The sequence below is a fragment of the Seriola aureovittata genome, chromosome 5, assembly GCF_021018895.1.
Source record: "Seriola aureovittata isolate HTS-2021-v1 ecotype China chromosome 5, ASM2101889v1, whole genome shotgun sequence".
NCBI lineage: Eukaryota > Metazoa > Chordata > Actinopteri > Carangiformes > Carangidae > Seriola > Seriola aureovittata.
The window spans coordinates 25,407,796-25,430,477 of record NC_079368.1 but is presented as its reverse complement, the minus strand read 5'-3'; the positions used below and the strand labels follow the sequence as shown (position 1 = coordinate 25,430,477).

The following is a 22,682-nucleotide window of genomic DNA, read 5'->3' as shown; positions in this document are numbered from 1 at the left end:
ACCCATTTAAAAAAAAAAGAAAAAAAAGAAAAAAGAAAGTTTTTTGCATGGTTGGATGGCAGTCGAATCTGAAGTGTGTCAAAGGTAAAAGGTTGTGCGGCAACACCTGGAAAAGTCGCACATTCTCACCTAATTCTCAGTGTCTCTTTCTCCTACTCAGTTGCCGACTGTCATACTTCTTCTCTTGCTGCTTCATATCTGATATCATAAAGTTTAATGCTGTTTAAAAAAAGAAAAACCTTCTCACCATACCGTCTTTTTCAGAGGTTAAAACAAAGGAAAATGAGTTGTTCAAGTTGTAACTGGCTCACAAGCCAGGGGGCAACGTCTTGACAGCTCGATGCTGATTACCTGCCATGCATAGGCTGTTAATTTTGTTGTAGGGCCTTACTTGTAGATTTCCTTCGTACTAATATATAACCATCACAGAGCCTCAGTGATGAGAAGCTAAATCCTGCCTGTACCTGCCAGCTGCCATTAAGTGACAGCTGAAAGCCTTCGGCTAGAAGGAAAAAAAAACTAATTTTGTGTGTATGTGTATGTGTGTATGTGCAGCCTGATAAACAACTCTTTGCTTCACGTCCTGTCTTCATCAATCCATACAGAGGAGCTAGGAAACCACTTATCTACCTTGATGTCAGCTTTAGCCATTAAGGTTTAAAATCCACTAAAAAGCCTAAAAAAAGCACTCTTCCCTCCAGCCCTCGCGCCAGCTGGCAAACAGCACTAAAAAGGCGGTGAGAGAGGTGCAACCGCGCTTTATCAGTTATCGCACTGTGAAATGCTTGACCGTCATGAGGAGCGCCAGGAAAATGAGGCTATGACGCTATGAATGACCACCTTTTCCAGCTCATTTGCAGATTTAAGTTAGTGTTGTGGTTAAACGCTTGAAAGGAGACAGGAGATATGAGAGATGAAGAGGGAGGAAGAGAGAGAAACAGATGGATGGCAACAGTCAGATCTTTGGCTGCAAAACTGAAATGCTGTTGAGATTAAAATTTATGTCATTATATAAAATTGACATATTGAGAAAGATATGTTTCCCTTGATGAAAACAGGAATTTAAACCAGAACATTTCTCTGTCTCTGGAGATGATTCATTTTCTGTGGTGTCCCTCAGGGTTCAATTTTGGGTCTGTTACTGTTCTCTGTATATACTATATATTACCACTAGGAAAAATGACTGGCAGAAACAAAATCAGTTTTAGCTGCTACTCAAATGAAACTTAAATATAGGTTCTATTAATATTTAGCAATGACAATGAGCTGAGCAGAAATATGTCGGGAGATCAAATAGTGGATGAATGTTCATTAAAAAAAAAATTCCACAGCCATTGCAGCTATGTGTCAGACCATACATTAGGAATCTGCATGTGATGATCACAAATTGTATAACTGCATCTTCCAATCTCTGAGATTGGTATTTTCCATCTGCAGTTGCTGAAACACCGTCTGGACATAGAGAAAATATTTTATATTTGCAGTTGGTTTTTTCTGAGAGGTTAATTTTTAAAGCATAACATAGATAAACCTAATCATCTTTTACTTTGGGACTGCATGTACTGTTTGTGAACAGGATGTTTTTTTTTTTTGTTTTTTTTTACTTAAGCTAAAATAAAATAACACAAAAAATACACACAGATTGGTAGACACAAACACTAGCTTTAAGGGCCATGAATGTCTCTTCATTGTGGTATTAGCACATAATTGATTTGATTGCCCTATGCTTGAAGAGAACACAGACACACGCGGCTGCTGAACAGTAGAACCCTGTTGTCGCTGGTCACTTCACTCGCACAGCTCGTATTCTGCTCTTGACTGAGTGTGTAAACACAATTACACGACACTCAAAGTGCCGCTGCGAGTCTCAATTTAACCCATATAGTATTCACTTGCTTTATGCACCGCTTTAAAAACAGTTAAGTAAACTTAACAGACATATTTGGTACTGCTGTTCAGCATGGTCGACTTCTGACTGACCACTGCAGCACCCAAGCAAGACGATCCACATCACTTCCTGTCCTGCACCATCATCAGGCTGTGTGTGTGTGTTTCTGTTAAGCAGATGGAGAAATTGGCAGCACACACTGAGAGTGTGTGAGTAAAAGTGCCTCTCAGTGTGCACATGCCAAGTTCTACATATCCCTGCACTACAGCCCCAACACACACAGATGCAATTTTCTGCAACACACTATAGTAGAGGTGTTAATGCGCGTGCAGGAGATGGCATCGTTTGTCTTTCATAGGGAACATTTCTGGGATGATGAGGAGGGGAAATTAATGAGATGAGAGAAAAAGATGGGGAGAGGCGAGTGACAAATTTAAACAGGAATTTACTTTATTTCACAAATTCTCCCATGCTTTTTCTATATGTATTTCATTTTTGGGTGGATAAAAATAAATAAAGCGCTTCAAAAAGCGCTTCAAATAGAGCTCAGTAGTGGAGCTTCAATGTTGAGTCAGGAGGCCATGTGGCATTTGAGAGAGCCAGAAAGTGCGAGTAGTGGGCCAGAAGAGAGGGGGAGAAAGCTGAGAGACTGCAACAAGATACAAACAAGGGAATGTAAACAGGTGATATAAATAACAGCCAACATGCACACACAGTTTCACACATAAGTGCACAGACACACACAAATGCACACACACTGAACTTCCACCTTCAAAACAAAAACCGACAAAGAATATCAAAGTGCCATTGTCCAATTCCTTGAATATGTCCTGCCTTTCCTCCCAGTTACACAACAGGACCTATGGCTTTGCTTCCCTATTAGAGTTTGGGCCCACAGGATGACAAGTTCTCGCTCCATCTGATCCTCATTCCCATCAGTGTTCTTAGCTTTGAAGTCTAACAGACACAATCTGGTGTGTTTAACCATGCAGTGACCCAGTCAGCTTACTCTGGTCCCAGCAATTTTTTTGCCTGAACTAATGATGTTAATCTCCTCTAATGCCATTACAGCCCAGGGTATTGGTTTAGTTATGTCATATTATGTCCAAGTGAGAGTAAATATAGATGAGCAGGGGTGTCTGGCTTGTAGCATGGACACCTGCACATCCTGTGCACACACATTTTCTCTCCTCACCTTTCGTTGTCTGTCTTTTTTTATCGTGGCTTGTTCCACTAGGCTGCCATCCACACTTCAGTAGGGTGTCAGACATTTTCACACGGGACAAGGCCACATGTTAAATTCAGCTGCTGCCTGTGTGGCCTTACAGTGAGGTGTGAGATCCCCATTTCAGATATGAGTGATTATGACTCCATGGCCATTTCTTTTTAAATAACTGACACTCTAAAACTCTTGTCTTACACTATTACACTATTTTAATTATTTTGCCTTCATCACAGTTGATCACTCCATCCTCTTGGACCGTCTCAAGCACGCTGTTGGCATTCGGGGACAGGCCCTTCAGTGGTTTGCCTCCAACCTTCAAGACAGATCAACTCTTAGAATTGATAATGTGTGACCTTCCTCTGCACCCATCTCCTGTGAAGTGCCACAAGGCTCCATATTAGGTTCCATTTTTATTTTCCCTTTATATGTTTTCTTTGGGGTCTATCTTTAGAAAATATATCTCCTGGGTATCGTTAAAATTTTAACAGTACAACTATTTTTTTACCAATATAGCCTATCAATCAGGTACTTTAAAGGAACTCTTATCAGTTATTTTGTAAAAAAAAAAAAAAAAAAATTAAGAACAGAATTAACACGCTGCTCTATTTTTTCACATTTACATTCTTGAGTATCAAACTTCAGCAGCATTGTTTTGAACAAATCACCATTATAGACTGATTTTGTAATGATGGAAATGTAAAATAAATGTAATAAAAAATGATTTACTACAGGACTTTGTCTTTGACAGTATTTTTACAGTATTGATGCTCTGCCTGGTCCAGATTAAATTTAAGAACACACCCATAACAATCAGAGGGCTAATGGTTACTTTTCATCATTAACCCATGTTCGTATAATGCAGTTGACTGTGTGTGTGGGCTCCAAGCAGCTAGCATACAAAAAACACCTGGAGTAAAGTCAAATGAACTAAGAGCAATAGGTGATCAAAAACTGGACATTTCTCCACCTGTATGTGATGGACTTTCTTTAGATGTTTCCAAGAGATTTTTATGAAAGGTATAAAATGTGCCTCTGCTAATGTGTGAACAAATGATTTAATTCTTTATAAAAAACAATAGTGGAAAAGTCTACATTACACAGCAAATGCTGCACATTAAATGGGTGAAGTGATTGATGAAACCATCATCGACTAACTACACTGATAACAAGATGAGGATCTGTCTGATGCAGCTCGGTAGGTGATCAATTGATTGCATCACTCTGCTTTGTGGTAATTGATCAAAGCTAATTGTCACAATCTTGAAAGAAGAAAGAAGAAAGAACCTGAAATTTTTAAGTTGGGAATAGTAGAGACAAACAGCCCAGTCAGTCACAGTCAGGTGCCGATGTGTGAGAAAAAGAAAATGCTGCTGCACTGCAGGTCAGACACGGAGCTGGAGTTAATTTCATAATCACCAGTTAGGCAAACATTTCACCAATTATTTTACCCACTGAAAAATATTATGAGTAAAGAACAATATCATATGTTTTTATTAATTTACCATACCTGTCTAGACATATGGAATGAACAGCTGGACATACTGTTGAACAAGGTTATGAGGTTGTAGTGTTAAATTTTTTGTAATTTGATATTGAAAAATTAAGTGTCCTTTTGATCTTCTTAATTAAGAAAGTTCCACTTTCACTTTTGCTCTTTTACATTTACTTTCCCTTTAAACTCACTTTTGTTAAGCTAAGGACATGTGGCCTACACGCTGCTGCTGGATCTGCTTCTTTGCATCGATCTGTCCATTACAGAGCATTTCTTCAACCATGTATTCTCCCTCCCACCATCTCACAGTAGGCCTATGCATTTCTCTCTCTTCCCTTTAAAGTTTCCAACTTTATGCTTAACTTCAAACAGCATATCCCACACAAGGTCTCAATTTCGCTGCTCAGAGCAAACACACCCACGGCTTGTCTTTGAAGCAGATGTAACTGTAGATTGTGTGTACAAGCCAGGCAGACCAAACCTCTGCACGGTTACCACTGGTTACCACCTCTGTGGCCAAGAACACAGCCTCACACAACAGGATCAATCTATGGGCCTGAGGAGCGAGTCCTGAAACACACAGGCAGACACTCAGGGAAGGCTGGGGGAAAGAAAAAGCAAGTGTGTGTGTTGTGTGTCTGTGTGTGTGTGTGTGTGTGTGTGTGTGTGTGTGTGTGTGTGTGTGTGTGTGTGTGTGTGTGTGTGTGTGTGTGTGTATGTGTGTGTGTGTGTGTGTGTGTATGTGTGTGTGTATGTGTGTGTGTGTGTGTGTGTGTGTGTGTGTATGTGTGTGTGAAAGAACAAGATCAAGACAAATGGCTGCCACTGGCTATAATTACTCTGGTAAGCCTTTAAATATATAGGAGCATTTCCAAAAGTCTACTCTTGGCTTGTTGTGTGGCTCGACTGACAACAGACATAAAAATGCGGCAGAAACAGTATAACCCACAAAATTCCAGGAAAGCTCTTAAGTGAAACAACAAAATGATTTTAAACAAGCCCAAAAGCACAGTGTTGAGGGTTATTGACGTGCTCAACAAGATCCAATGATTTCTGCAACATACTGGATGTATCTGAGAGAAAGAGTGGTGGGTAAAAGGTCAGATATAGACTGTTTTAGTGGAGAAAACAGGTGTCGGGATCAGAGATTGTACAGTGGTAAACTTGAGAAAGGCACAGGCTGCGTGTGTTTGCTCGTGCTATCAGTGGGTGCTTTGTGTTTACAGATGTTTCAACGGTTGTTGAGGAAGACCAGGGCAACATTACCACAGAGCTCGCTCGAGACCATTTTGACGTTTGAAGGTGGACCAGTCAGAATGTTTGATGGCGCGACCTCAGCACGTTATCAGTGGTTTGTCTGGGTGCTTATCGGAAAGGTAATGTGAACCCACAGAGATAAAGACATTTGCTGCAGTTTGTGAGCAAATTACAAAGTCAAAGGCAGAATGCCTGAGTGCAAAGGCACAGAGATCAAAACTCTGAGCTTTTACCAATTTACAGTAGAGTGCAGGCACACCCATCTGTTTTACATTAGTGCTTTTAATATGACATGGCATCTTAAAATGTAATCAGACAATGTGCTGAAATCAGCTGTTTTGTGTGAATATTATAAAATCATATTCATAATATAACGTTTTATACACATTACTGGTAGACCTTGCCTTGTTTTCACATGCTGTCACATGACTGTGGCAGTATCTTGACAGGACACGACCTCTGATTCTCAGGTGGGATTCTCACTCAGCTTCACCAAACTAACAAAGTCCCTTACCTTACAGAGCCTGTTGCCCCCCACCCCACCCCAACCACCCAAATTAAGACTAAGACCACAATCAATTAATTTAAATACAGGTTGTTCACACAGAAATACCACAGGTTCAACAGGTTCTTCAATAGAAAAGAAGAGGTGGGGCTGGTTCACAATCAAAACCTGCTAAACAGAGAAATGTGGCTACCAGCACTGGCACCAAACTGATTTTTGCTTGGAAAGGCCAAAATTTATTTCAACACTTTAAAAGAACAACGTGTTCAGAACACAGAATAATTGAACCAACGTTCTTAAACTTTTGTGCCACATCGGCAGTTTATTTTCCCCAAAACTGAACCATTTGATCACTGGGTTCGAGAAAGCGGCAGATTGTATAAGTGACCGTAGGCTTCAACATTTATCAGTCAACATATAGAATTAATGATGGCAAATACTAAGAAATCATTTATATGTGCTAAGTACACGTGCATGTACCCAGTAAACCCACATGTACAGTATAGGCCTTCATTCAGAGCCCATATCACACAGCCAAATTTCCTACAGCGTTTGACCAGGTAACATGCGTGCTTTCCATTCTAGCAACAGGTGCTGCAGCCGCCTGACAGGCTGCCCAGAGATGGTTTGGAGGTCTCTCAGGTCTCTGTCTATTGCTGTCTGGCTCACTTGTTAATGGCAATGAGCAGATGCACCTAAGAATATACTGGTAAAATGGTGACTTGCCAAAATGCTCAGCGACAGAAAGGCAGAAAGAAAGAATTTTAAAACCGGTACATCTAGTTGAACCATTTTATATGTTATTTAATCAAATCAATGACTCACGGGCATGTGGATCAACTGCTAATTCAATGTTTTTGTCCAATAATCCTTACCAAAACAAAATAAATGCATTGCCTGACTTTCCACCATTTCCACTTGAAGGAAAGAAACATCATTTTCACATCAGGGTGTGCAAGATTAAAAAGACGCCTAAAAATAAAAACAGTAGCAACATGTTTGGAGACATTTTCTGGCAAAGTGAACAGCAGAATTGATCCCTTCTTGGAAGTTGCAGTATCTTGGCTGTGAGAATTTCTCTAAATCATGTGCCTAGGTAGACTTCAGATAAACAAGAACTGTCTTGGCCAAGGTTGCAGGGCTGCACACTTTCAACCAATTCTAGCCTCAGATGCTTTGACCATTAGTGGAAGACACTAATTCATCATCATCATCTCTGAGCCAGTTGTGTGTTTGAAACTGAGCCTCAATCGTGGAAACGATGCGGAAAAAGACATCATAATTGAATTTAAAATTCCTATCTTGGACCCCTGTTGCTTTAGGGCTTTTTAAGAGGTACACTATTTCAAAATTTAAGTTTGGCCTGTTTCCTCAGCCACAGCATTCTTTCACCTAATTATTTCAAATGGTTCAGTGACAGCTGGATTAGCTGGCTGAACATCCTGCATCATCCTGTTCCTGGACTTTGACAGAGAAGTCCCGACGATATATATTTACCCTGGCTCTATTGATCCCGAGCCTGTTTGACTAGCCAAACCAGGAAAGTGCGGCATTTGCTCAACGGTGAACCTTTCTACATGGATCTGAGCAAACACAACATTCTGCAACTGATTTCTGACATAAGATGTGATAACAAGTGTTAACAGAATGTTGCAAAACCTGAATGACATTTGTTAATGTTTAATGAGGAGAGATTGATAAACTGTCTGAAGGATGATTTGTCTCATATCAATCTATTTTTCTTGCTTATTAGTTTTTACACAAAGCAGTAAAACCAGTTACTCACCTGATGATATTATGTCGAGCCGGTCTATGAGAAATGCAGAACCTGGAGTGGACAGCCAATCCAGGGAGGATATTAGGAGAAGGAGCAGGAGATTGGAGGACGATGACGAGACAGCCATGATGCTGAGGACAGAGACAGAGGGCAGAATGGGAGAGGGACAGAGACACTGTGATTATAATTATCAGTTGGACGCCATGATGACATGCCCATGTGAAAAAAAAAACCCTCCTTCCCTCACTCTGAGACTCCCTCTCTCTTTTTCTCTCTTTCTTTCTCTCTGCCCTATGAGCACAAACTGTGGCTGCCATTTATTTTCAGCCGGTGTATGTGAAACCCAACACGAGACAGGGAATAATTAATCACCAGGTTTGCTGCTGTGGCAGTTGGAAGTTGTATGTATGAAGCATATTTTTCTGTGTAAATGTGTTGAAAATTATACCCACTTAAAACCATTTTGTTATTGGCAATGATTTTATACAATCATACCTATTGTAGGTTGAGTATGAAATATATATGAAAACTAGGCAAACAGTAATTGCACCAACTCCACATGTGGTAATATCAAACCTGCATTTCCATTTGCCCATTTGGGGGGCGTCGAAAAAAAAAGGGTGAATACAACAATGACACATTATCACCTTTTAGGTCAATATGGCAAAACTGTTAGCAAACAGTCAGTTGCTTATGTATACATACAGGAGACATTGAGCCACACTAGCATTCATGGCCACCTTGTGAATGTAAGTTTAACACTCTCCTTGTACCTCTGTTTTTGGTCTCCACCAACTCCTGAGAGAAATAAGGCTCAGCAGCCGCTAAAATCTTCCATCATGTTCACCAGCTAGTTGCTATCGTGGTTTATCTGTGGTAAGCTTTTCTAATACCAAATCAAAACTATTTCACATTAACAAGTAGCTGTAGTTATGGCTTATGGTGTCATCACATCATCACATGGTTTAGCAAAACACAGGATAATCTAGAAAGGCTTCTTGGCAAAAAATTTGTACCACAGACCAACGCAGTCATATTTCCCCTGAGCCTAACTCCCCTTCTAAAAACTACACTTGAATTTCCCAACAAAACCTTTAACACAGAAGTGTGGTGACTGCCTCTCTCTCACCCAGGCTATCTACCTACAACTATAATAAGCATATGGACGGTGATATAGAAAAACACTGACAAACTCTTCCCGGTCAATAAGCTGGTGTTGGCGGACAAGTTCTACCAGTCAAGTCCAACCTCTAAATATAGGCCAAACTTTCTGTCCGCACCCTTGGCTATTTACAGCTGTGTCTCCACAACTTTTCACTGGGTAGCCAACAACCCCAAACGTGGAGGTTGTTTCCGAGGGCAACACTGCCAGTATTTTCCCCAGTTTTGGTGTGGCCTGAAAAAAGCCATATAACTACAGTGTGCTACACAGCACATCAAATTCTCATTATGGGGGGAAAAAAGAGTTTGGGCCTAGAAATAGTAAACCAAAAGATCATTTCACAGTATATTTACTTATATAGAGTGACAACAACTGAGCAACAGTGTAGCCACCTCAGGAACATTTTCAAGACCAACAAGCTGGGATGGAGCCTTGCAAGACTTACTGGCAAGAAAATCCCTGGGCAAAGTTCATATGAGTGTTCATGTAACAGCATATATCAAACGCTGGCACCTAAATACAGTAAGATTGCCAGCCACTCATTTACTCTGGATTAGATTTACTGCAGATTTTGAAAAAGAAAAATCTATATTAAGTGAAACTACAGCAAAAATAAATAAACCACAAAAACATTGAACCAAGCACATAGAAACAGGAAAAAAAAATCTATTTCATTGCAAAATTCAAGTTGCTCAAAGTTTGTAAAACTGGACACAATGTCAAATGCAAATTTAACTAATGCAATGACCAACAAAATTTTACACCAATATAAACATTCAGTGTGTGTGTGTGTGTGTGTGTGTTTATGTATTTGAAGTGGCCATACAAGCCCAGTGTAATAATGAAAGAATTCATGTTAGCAAGCAGCAAGCTTGTCTGGCCTCACTAAAAAGCTCCTTTTATTATCAATCACTGCTCATTTTTTTACATCTGACATTTTGCCCAAATCCGTCTTCAGATCCTCTCAGACCCCGTCTGTCTTTCTCTCCCATCATCTTTTATTCTAAAATCATAATTGAAAACATCTAATTCTTCTCCCCTCATCAAAAGCTAAAGCACCATTATTATGGTGAACTTAACAACACTTTGATGAGCATTTTCAAACCAGTTTCCTTTATGACTCTGGGAGGATTTAAGTTCTTAGCCTTTTTTTTCCACACTGCCTTACATTCTTTAATCAGTTGAAGAACCAAAGTTTTATAAAAGGGAGCCAAACAGCCCCTCCATTCCAACATGTGGCCTCATGTTAATCCCAACATTAGTCTCCCCCTCTCTCATGTGAAAGAGTCTGTGAAAGCCCTGGCAAGGCTGGTGCTTCATCTCCAACTCGTTCACGTTTCTCCCCCATTCCTCTCCCACTCTCGGCCAATTACCGGCTCACAGACTCGAGGGAAGGCTGCCTAAGCCAATCAGAAAAGAGGGAGGCTCAGCCCAGGCTGCCTGGGGTCCCTTGATAAACATTTAAGGCCTCTGTGGTCAACCTTCCTTCCACTACCTCTGCCCTATAACACACACACACACTCACAGACACACAGACACAGACACACACACACACACACACACACACACACACACACATATGCATGAAACATGAGCGCCTCACACATACTGATACACAGATGTACATCTTGCCTTGGCATCCTACTGCCAGCACCATGCTTCTCCTATGTTTCCTCAAATTTCTATTAATCATCTGTGTTTGTTCAGAAGGAGCTGACAAGGGAGGGAGGAAGAGGTTAAGAACAGATGGGATGGTGGTGTAAGGGTGAAGCCAAAGAAGAAGAAAGGTTAGGGGGTGAGAGGTCACATCATGTCTGTGTTAGTCCCTTCTATATCTGCAGAAGAAAAGTATTCGCACAGGCACACGCACGCACGCACGCACGCACGCACGCACGCACGCACGCACACACAGAGCAATGTTGCAAGCCCAAGTTTAGTATGAGGTTCCACCAAAGACACAGCAGAAAGAGAGGACTGAGTGCACTAATTTGCTAGGATAGTGGTTCTCAAACTGTGGGGGGTCATTGCAAGGGGGGTGGTGGGCACATGACCCAGGGGGAAAATGTGGAGAGCATGTACAATTTCTTTAAACAATCAGACTTATGAAGAAAAAATGTATCCAGACAGAATGACAGCTACATAATGGACAGATTTTTATGAAGTCATATCTGATCTAATATGATATAGCCTGTTGCTTTTGAATTCATTACAAATATAGTGGGAGAGATTTGGCTCTATTGTGTACAAAAAAAAAAACTTGAATCAACTCTACTCTCTTTTGGTACCAGGTACTTTCTTTCCCCACTGCAGATAGCATCCCCTCAATGCAGCATCATTACTATAGCGATGACACATGCAGTCATAGTGGGGTCATCTTCAACACGACACACATGAACAACGGAGGCATAGCAAAGAGACACTAAATAGAGAAACGCCTACAACTCCTCAATTTCTGCGGGTTTCCATACTGAAAGTATAGTACAATAACTAACAGAAATGTAACAGGATCTGTCTGATCAATCAGTGGACTGCTGAGTATTCACGTCACCTTTTTGGTATTGCCTCGGCTCGCTTGGAACCTCGGTGGAACTGATACCAACAGTAACAGTTAAATGTACAACTTTTGCCCAATGGAAAACCAAAAAAGGTTGAATAGAGTCAAGTTGAGTTGAGCCAGTGCCATGCAGTGGAAAAGGTCTGTAGGATATATGACGGATGCATTAGGAGTACAGATTAGTATCACACCTTTGTACACCACTTTTTGAAATATTGTAGATTTTCAAGTTTTCACTTTTCTCAGTATTACAGTCAGTCCATGTTTTCTTGCTGAGCTATTGTGTTTTTGATCCATTAAGATAAATGATCCATTGCCTGGATGCATTTATTGAACAAAGAGACAGGACGGTACTAGTCCAGTATTTCAGAAATCTTAATGGTTATCTATAATAACATTAAATTATTTCCCTATAAATGCTATTCTATAATTATAGCTATTGTTATGAATAATAAAAGGGTTTCTGAATTTTTAGTGGCTTTGAAAGTACCCTGTTAAATTTTGGTTATGGAGGAATGTTTTACAAGTGGGTCCATATTTTGCTTATATCCTGCGTGACGACATACAGAGGAAGACTGCTACCATAAAGACATGCATATAAATAATGCAGTTTAAATATGAATATGATTGTAACAAAACTGACAATTGCACATCAGCTGTTGCAATTATGGCTTATGAAACTAATATTTATTTAATTATTTCCACTGAGCTGCAAGGAAAGTTTAAATATTTGATACTAACATACATAGTAATTGACAGTAACATCCTGAAAAACCTGAAAGGCAAAATAGAAAGTATCGTAAGCGTGTGGATGTTTACTTTGGGTGGAAAGCAGGGATGTAAACTCTACACCATACATTCATTAACATGATTATACAAACGCTTACATCCACGCATAAACATATAAAAGCACACAGAAAAACAAGGTCGCCCCTAAATGGGATTATGACCACATGCTGTGATGGACTCTCTCTACACTTACAACCCTCAAAGAGTTGCCAGCCTCAATCTGTGTAAGACACTCATGTGAAACAGGAACGCACACACACTCTTAAGGTAGAAGACAGGGGCATTTGCCTGATGATTAACATCAGCCTTTACAGTTTTTCTTTCCTTTTGCCTTTCTGTGTCTCTGACAGCCATGGTGGTTAACTGAGTGGAGTGAAATGCTTAGTCCAGATGAAATAGGGTGGGAAAAGCAGAGAGTGTGACATCATACATTGCCACTAATGTTACTGTAGGTAAAAACAACATGGACAACTCTCTTCAGAGGGAGTCAGACACTCCAAAACTACAGACTCTAACAAAGATATTTCAGTTAACCTCAAGTAAACGCTCCTATGCACTGTGCAGTTTTGGGATGTCTAAGATCAAAGTACACAACTGTGAAAATCTCTCTGAAAGTCATCAATTCAACACAACAGTCCTACGATGCATTGAGAGAAGACATATATCTTTATTTGCATCATAGCATTAGTATCCCTCAGACGATCTCACACGCCTCAAAATCGATTTCACTCCACCTCACTCAAGACCAAGATTTTACCGTACACTTAAACAGCCTTAAAACACAGAACCCCAACATGCTTACTCATAAGTAACTCCAAGTAATGAATCTACGAGTTCAATCAAAAAAAAAGGAATTTTTGGTGAAGCTATCGGTGGTTTTGTTGGCAGGTGTGTAGGAAAAACTTAATATGGTCTGCACTTACACAAAGCTTTAGTACAAGGTTTTGTACCCAATACTGCTTTTTACTGAAATATTAATTTTTTTCACCTTTGCTCCACCTTTTGTCAAATAGTTTTTCCAGGGGCTTTAAAAGCAGCACTTGATCCATGCCTTTGGTCTCACAGGCTTTCAGAAATATCATACATTATAAAGACATGCAAGACTACATTAGCCTTTCAGTGACTTTCGGGGAGTTGTAGGCACACTTCATGTCTTTGAACGTGAATTTAATACATCCCATTAGTGCACTGCTGATATTTCTCTCACCAACTGTCAATTCTTTATTACTTTTCATCCTTTCTCTAGCCCCTGTCTTTCATTCACTGCAGTCCATCTACTGCGACAAATACCCTGGTGCTCCAAGCTCAAAGTGCTTATCTCACTGGGTTTATTGAGGGCTAAAGAAGAAATGAAGGAAGATATGAATCAATTTAGTATGACCTTGTTAATTACTTTGGAACTAGCCATTGAATTACAAGCCAAACCTACATAACAAAATCCCAAGCTATTCATGGCCTTTCCAGAGGCAATCAACTATAATCATGGGATAAAGTCCATATGAAAAAAGAATGAAGTGGTGATGCCACAAGGCATCTTTAATGGGTGGAAAATGACAGAGAGGGTCTAAGAACAAGCGCTTTGAGTAAAATATGCTAATGTTAGCTAGCCAGTGCTGTAGCCAGCATTAAGCTCCAACAAAAAACACACAAGTAGAAAATGTATACCCATAAAAGAGGACCATTGTGCTTTCTTAGATCACCTGACGTTAAAGTGCGAACTCCACCAATGTGACTTGTCAACTGTGAAATTTTAAGCCAACGCACTCACAAAATGGCCACACGAGACAGGCTGAGAGGAAAGAAAAAGTAAGGTCTGAGTCATTTAAGGTCTGAGGCACCAATTAGAATTTTAGAGAAAAAATGCAGGTGCTCTGAAAAAAAACAAAAGATGCCTGGGGGGCTGAAAATTTGGATGATTTGCCTGATTGTTTTTAGAGTTTGACACGACCAAAATAATAACTACAACTTCAGCAAAATGAGACAAATGTAAACAAAAACTTCTGAATATGTGTTATTTAACTTGATGATATTCACCACATGCAACCCAGCATGCCTTTCACTGTATATCCATACACTCTCAAGCACCTGGCACCCAGTACATTAATGTCATGGAGCATCTTTAATCACTCTGCCTCAGCAAGGTGAGGCTCTACTTTATGCCTGTAAGACAGACATTAGATATTATTTCACAAATATTGTGGAGTGTAACATTATCATTTCAAACTAATCATGTTTGTGAGTACACATACACAAAGTGGTCCAAGGTCCACTGTTGAGTCTCTCAAAGTTACACAAGAATCATGCAAACAGATTTTCTGCCCTCGACCCTTCTTTTCACTGCTGACCTCTTTCTTTAAAATAAACAAAATTTGAGTAAACACACCACAGGTTTCAACATGAGTCTGCATGTTGAGCCAGACAGTGGTGAAGAAGAGTCCACATTGGCAGAGACGCTCAGACAAGAGTTGGGGCCCAAAAACTACAGCAACCAGCTGCTGCTGATAGCCTTGGACTGTTGGATATATTTATATACATTAATTAACCTGTGTTCAAAGTGTGTGTGTGTGTGTGTGTGTGTGTGTAAATATGAACTGTATGTGTGTGTGTATGTATGTGTATCCATTTTTAACCTGTGTGTATGTGTGTATGTATGTGTATGCATTTTTAACCTGTGTGTATGTGCATCTGTGTGTGCTCTCAGGCATTCAGATCTGGCTACTGGATGGTTCTAATGTCTCCTACTCTTATTTCATAAGAGGGAGTGGAAAACTCAGAGTCAGCACACTGGCATGAGAAGAGCCTCTGCTGGAAGCAGATCAGGACACACATCTGCAAACCCTGCTACAGTTTGTGCGTGTGGAGGCAGGACAGGGAGAGAGAGCGGGTGTTTGTATGTACGCCCGTGCACGTGTGTGTGTATAAAATCAAGTGTGCGTATTGGAGTGAGAATAAGACGGATGAAAAGTAAACGCGAGAGACTGAATGCAGAAGAGACAGAGAAAGTGTGCGCTTGCACAGATCTGAAAATTGATCTTTGTGGAAAATGTCTGCTTTGCAGCATTCCACTCTCTCTCTCTCTGTGCGTGTGTGTGTGTGTGTGTGTGTGTGTGTGTGTAAGACATGCAACAATTTGTCTAAGTTATTGAAACTAATAGCTGTGATGTAAAATTTTACAAAAAAATCGAACTTCTTCATCTGTTACAGCTGCTTGGCATCATTAAAATAATTGGTTACCATGGTTTGGTCATTTCAGAGACAATTACTTCAAACTATTCTGAACTGAAAGTCACAAGTTGACTTACCTGTATGTGGTATGTTTTAATGATTTACTGTCTTTTGAATGATACGCGTTCAGCGCTAAAGGCTGTAGAGTTCAATCCTATCTGAAAGAACACATAAAAGTCTCTATCAACCCACTGTTGTGTTGGAGGACTAAGTATAGATGTGCACGCTATAATTCGCTCTAAATCCTGCAATTTTCCCTTACTATCAGACGCACGAGCATATCCTGACAACCGTGCACATCACTGAAGTCCATGTGCACAAGGATTTGTGTAGAAATCTAATGCTTTCTCGAGTGGCGCACTGCTGTCAAAGGGTATAGAACATAACAGCTGTAATTAATGTTGTACGTGGGTGTGTGGCAAACACTGAGACAGAAACTGATGGAACAGACGTCTCCTCGCCTCATCTATTAAAACATCTCGTACTTCTGTTACCTAGTGGATGGTATAATGGCTGCCTCATCGTGCTTTCTCTGCGCATTAGTACTCACTGAGCCAGCATTCCAACAATAAATCCCACTAAACATGTTTCGGCTGTATCCAGGTGAATATTATCAGAAGATGTTGTCTTAAAGGAAAAATGTGCTGGTGAAATGCACAAGATCACACCTGTCAAACAGTGTGGGAGATTTTAAAAGGACTTGGCCTCCAAACTAAAACTATCAAGTTGGACATAATAAACAGGCAGTATCTTAAACAGCTGTGTGGTAATGACCTGGAGCCATTACAGAGGAAGACTGCGAGGAAAGCATTGTTGTTAAGTTAATAAACAAATCACAACTAAATATATGAGACTCAACAGAGCAATAAAAGCATCTCTAAAGAAATGAATTATCCTGCTACAGGGAAAAACAAACCCTAAGTAAAAAGAAATTTGACCTGAAACCTGAACAGGTCAAACTGCAAAAAAACTTTTTTCCAACAAAAGAAAAACAAAGAAAAAAAAATTCTTTGAGAGCCAGCGTTGTACAGGGCCTTCTATAGTGACTAAGTCTGCACATTGTATCTAATCACAGTGTGGTGTGCTTCCTAATTAAAACAGCAGAACAGGAAAGGTGTTCTCCTGCGGTCAGTACAACAGTCAGCCAGTCACTGATGAAGAGCAAACAAACTGAGAAGGGAAACTGAAATGAAAAAGCTCTGAAAACTGCTAAAAGCTGAAGCAGGTAGTAGAAATGCAACAGAGGCAAAGGGGGGAAAACATGCAAACTTCTCTTACAGCCAATACTGGATAGTAATCATCTGCACTAAACGAGTGTTATGAATTTAGTTATGTAGTGTGGAGACTATTTAATTATTTAACACTGTTAAATATATTTTTCTTAATTTCTTTGTATTTTCTTATACTTATTAGTTGGCTCCAGCTCATCCTAAAACTGCTGATTTTCCCTGTTTCACATCACTTCAAACTGAATTCCCTTGGGACTGTTGATGATCATTTTAAAAGGCATCATCGTGATCTCGTCATGGCAACTTCTAACCGACACTTTTCATTATTGTATTGTGATTTAATAGATCAAAGATATTTGAAGAGAGGATCTTGAAAGAAAATCATCCCAGTGCACACCCTCTGCATCCACACCAGACTGTTTCAACTATTAAGCAACACTACAGAATGTTTCTTAATATTCTGGGTTCAGCTGGGTGTGAGATGCTCTTTAAACAGACCCCCAGCATTTCTTTCTCATTTCACTCACGTTTCCCTTTCTCCCCCCGATTTGATATTTATCCCTATGTTGTTTAAAACAGACTAAATAAAACTCATCAGGTGCTGTCATTAAGGGGAGGAATAACTTACCAGGTAAATAGAGAAAGGCTACATCCGCCAAAACCAGCCATGGCTGTCACTTCATCCCATCTCCAGACTGTCCAACTGCTCTCGCAACACCAAATAGCAGCGGAATCTTAGACAACCTCAAGTTTCTGTGATTTTGATGTGGGCTTTAGTTAAGTGTCAAGCATTGAGCTACGCGTGCTAAAGTTTCTGATTGGTGAAAAAAATTACAATGAGTAGGCTGGTGCGTGAAAAATGTAAAGCAATTTAAGTTTCACGGGTCGTGCGTAAGATGCGAGAAACTGAGTTTTTCAGGCATGAGCACAAAAAGATGCATTGAACGCTTTAAAAAAAACAAACAAACACAAACCCACTTACTTATATTACGAAGTCTCGAGCCGAAAAACTGCAAGGACAGCGTAGATCTACTTTTCAGAACTTGGTCATCTGATGGCCAGCGTGAGCACCAACAAGCACGAAAAGTCCTGCTGCTTCTTCACCTCAGCCTCGTTCGGCCCGAATAAAGATCTCTCCGATCAGGATTTTCACATCACCCAAAACATTGGATCGGGTTGGTGCCGGTTTCCCTCTTGCCGATTTGTGTATTAGGGCCTGTCCGCTGCTCAGTTCATCATCTAGCCTACTTTCAGGGCTGGCTGCACACACCGCGACGCTGAGACACAGCGAGTGTGTGTTTCACATGGCGGTGAAGCGCCCTCATCCGCCAGCAATCCACTCCACTCCATGATGAGCTCAGAGGGGACGGCCAGGGAGAGAGAGAGCCTGCCGGGCCAAACATCCAAAATAAAACTCACTGCTGCCACGCTTACTGTCTAAGTGTGCCACTTAGATTAAGTGGCAAATAAACATTTTTAAATAGCTATTGCATTGCATCATATTAGAGCCTTAAAATGAGGGTTAAAGATCTTGACTATACTTTAAATTTTAAACCAATGAGGCTTTTTGCATATTGAAAGTTTTAATGTTCTGGCCACGTAGGCACACGCAGTGACAGAAACATAGAAAACCCTCAGGACTGTATCTTTGTAACTGGCCCTTAAGCTGTTTACTTGGGAGGGTTGTGAGATATTAGAAAATAGTACTTTCGAGTAATTTTTGTCATACATTTTTGTTGTTTCTTGTTTAGTCTACTTATAATAATAATACTAATTATTTTTATTATTATTATTATTATTATTATTATTATTATTATTATTATTATTATTATTATTATTATTATTATTATTATCATCATCATCATCATTATTAGTATTTCAGTTAGGGGGCAGCTTTGTTACGTCAGTCTACAGCAAACTAGTTCCCTAACAAGTAGACATACTCTGTTAACTTACCTGAGTATGTGCTAAGTATGTTTCAATACAAGTAACAGGTAACGGCCCACCACTGCACGTATAGCCTGCTTCTATATGCAAATGACATTCATTGAGAATCACAAACCGCATGTTGTGAATGGCTGCGCCTGTACCTAAAAAACATAGCCTTCCTCTGTGTGGGACTCACGTGGAGGGTCCACTGGAGAAGTGACGCCATGAGAGGCTCGCCCACAATTTCAGCTGTCAGTGGACATACATCCCCCACCCCCCTTCCAACTCAAGACCCATCAATGGTATGGACGGCCCGCCCCGACACGTGAGAGAAAAACACACCCATGCACCCAGCTGTTGCTCCTGGCTTGCAGGTTTTTCTGCGCATGTATGTAGTCCATTTGCCTGCGTGGACCTTGTGGTAGTTTTTTTTTTTCTTTTCAGGATTTAACCTTCAATCGATGATCATCCCAAGGCAAACATCCATCAGTGTAAACAAAACCAATTGCAGTATTAAAAGCTAAAGCAACACAAGTATAAATCTGCAGGGCGGCTCTACCTCACCACACTTTACATGAAACACTATGTGAACACGTACACTTATGAAGTTAGATCATGTCAGCCTATGATAAGATAAACAAACAAGTTTAATGGCTTATTCAAGCTTCCAATACATCCCAGTTAATGGTGTAAGTGGATATCTTAGTACTAAGAAATCAGAGTGAACTGGAACAGGTTAGACAAAGACAGAGACAAACAGGCAGAGACAAACGTCACAGACGTCAGAGACACAGAGGTGGGCTTGGGGTCTGTATTTTCTGCCTTTTTTCTTCCTGCCAATGCACCGATTCTTTGTTGACATAATTTGTGACATGAGGGGGAAGAAATGGAATTGGCCTGTCTGCACTGAGCAGAGCCGTCCTTGTATTTTTATATCCCTGTCCCTTTTTCGTTTACAAGGTCTACGAGTTATGACCTGGCTTTTCCAAATCCTCCAGCCTGCAGTGCACATAAAAACACTGGATGAGACACGAAGGCTGCTCTCATGTACGAATACTGTCATCTATAACTAACTATAGCACACTGAAATATTGCAATATATCTAATGGGGTTTACAAGTGTTTACATCTTTCAACACGCACAACAACTTTATTGACATTATTCCATGTTAAAACAAAGGAAAATTCAAGTAATAATAGTTACCTTCACTGGCTTACCTTTCACTGGACTTGAGGCACTTTGTACATTAATTACCAAAGAGGAAGACATATTGGCAAACAATTAGGATGTATTAAATGACCCTTGAAAATGTCCATTTATTGGTCAGTTATGGGGCATGAGAGCTCTGATTGGAGGAGAGTGGGGGCGTCCATTGAATTACTTCCTTTGTTATGGAATACTCATGTTTGTCTGCTCTTGAGTGATCATGTGGACTTATGCTGTATTGAATGTGACAACAGAACAATACATCTGGCCAACAGACTGATGTCACTGTGAGGGCTTGAACTGGGTTGCCTCCAAGCTAAGCCCTACAGCTACACCCTCAGTGGGATGTTTTGTGAGTTCTGGTAATGGTAGTTAAAGTAATCATCAAAACTATTTGTTTTTTTTTGGGTTTTCTTAAATCACCCATTACAGCAGGTGTTTTCCCAGCTTGAGATGATTGATTATTAAAAGAATCATATTAAGTGATAATGTTTTGAGTTAATTTAGTTCACCACATGCATGGGTTTAATGACACTTTGGATTAGATGAAGCGCAAAGAAGAGTAAAGAGCAATACTCTCTCATTTCTTTCTAACTTCTCCACCACTTCTCTGAAAACGTGAATCTTTAAAATGGGTCATATGTAGTTTCATTTTTTGTATGGGCTGAATCAGTTTCTAAAACAGCTGAGCACTACAGTTTTTAGAAAACATTAGTCAAACTGAAGTAAATTGAAAAAAAAGGTGCTTCTGTTGGGGACTATTTTCAGCGGTGGATTAGGTGTGACTGAGTATTTAGAGCAGGGGGATGATGTATGCAGGATCAGTTGAAAAAATACAGTCTACAGTGATCAAGTTCGATGTAATCAAGGAACATGTCATCCAATATAATAATGTGTCTCATCTATTTAGGTTTTTGGCAGCAGTGGAGGTCTGCCTTGTTACACATGTTGTTTGTTTGTTTTGTCATGGAACTTGTTGACAAAATGAAAATAAAAAAATGAAAAAATCACTTTTCCAGAGATTTTTTTTTTAATTCTCATCAGAATTAAGGCATTAAATAAATGGTTGTTTTACAGGATTGTTTAGTTTTCAGTTTCTGAGCCACCTAACTGCTCATAGTTGCCTCAGGTAACATATAGTATGTCACAGCCATAAATTGTTTCCTGCAATACCATGTCTTTCATGTTTGGCAGTCTATTTTTATTTTCCACATAATGAAAGAGTGCCCTTTGTGTCATCCCCTTCAAGTCACCTGTAATGCATTTAGTACTGGCTCACATTGCAAGTGTGACCATTCACAACTGTGTCAGCACCCTGCTGCCTATTGGATTAGGATAAAAGAGAGGAGATGGCTACAGGGCGCACACACACACCTACACACACGTACACACGTACACGCGTACACACACACACACACACACACACACACACACACACACACACACACACACACACACACACACATAGAAATAACAACAACAGCAGCAGCAGCAGCTAATTTAAGGACACATCACGGTGCTCCTGGTTCCATATCTTCTTTATTACAGAGCTGTTGATAGGATCAGAGTGATCCACAAATAATTCACCACTAACAGTTCTGAACCCTAATCCAGTATCACGAGTCCCTAACCTGCCATATATATATGACAGCAGGAGGTAGGTGGCAATGGATGCAGTGAAGTAGGGAGGAAATTGAAGTGAACTGGTGAGATTGCATGGGATGAGCAAGATCCACAGAGTATCAGCATGAGAGCCCCACCATGTGCAAAACAACCCAATTAAGAGGGACGCTTAGCCTAATCAGTGAATACATCATGCAAATGATGTTTTTTTTTTCAATGCCTACTTTAATCTCTGCTGTTATCGTGGAATACAAATCAGGGACTTAACTCTAATGAAAGGAGGAGAGAGTGAAAAGGGTGGGATGGGACAAAGGTGATAAAGAGGAACGGTAGGAGATGGAGAGGGTGATGTAAAAAGAGGAAGTCCGAAAAGGAAGTGAGACAGAGTTGGTTGCTGTGATTACTGTATTTACCCTTCTGAACAGTGCTTAGAGCCAAGTTCATTCTTTCAAGTCAAACATTTATTGACACAGCAACAAATCTTCATTAGATTAATAGTAGTTACTTCACTCGCATCTATATGTTGCTCATGTTTTCGTGTCAATTCTACATGTGCAATATCTTTGCACCAACGTTGCATTAATGGCACACAGCCTGATTTTAATAAATAAGCTGGCATGTATGCATTCAGTGCACATTATGCACCACCACAACCTACAGCCTAGGAAAGCACGGATACATTTTCAACAAAGGCTTAATATAAGCAAGGCAACAGGAGTAGTCACTGCATAATTCTAGATTTATATTGTGCAATTGTTGCTTTTAGTGTGTCCACCCCATCTATTCTTTTATGTGGGTGCACACAAACAATGCTTTCAATA

General features: G+C 40.1%; 1 protein-coding gene across 1 annotated transcript in view; it reads right to left on the bottom strand.

Annotated features, from left to right (window-relative positions):
• The window catches only part of ghra (growth hormone receptor a), a 30,796-nt gene extending 12,360 nt beyond the window's left edge, over nt 1-18,436 (bottom strand). The window contains exons 1-2 of the mRNA XM_056376548.1: nt 18,086-18,436; nt 8,154-8,275 (exon numbers count right to left, since the gene is read on the bottom strand). Coding sequence (XP_056232523.1) covers nt 8,154-8,271 — 118 coding nt within the window. The 5' untranslated portion in view covers nt 8,272-8,275; nt 18,086-18,436. The remainder of the gene's footprint in view (nt 1-8,153; nt 8,276-18,085) is intronic.
• Between the last annotated feature and the right edge of the window lie 4,246 nt (nt 18,437-22,682).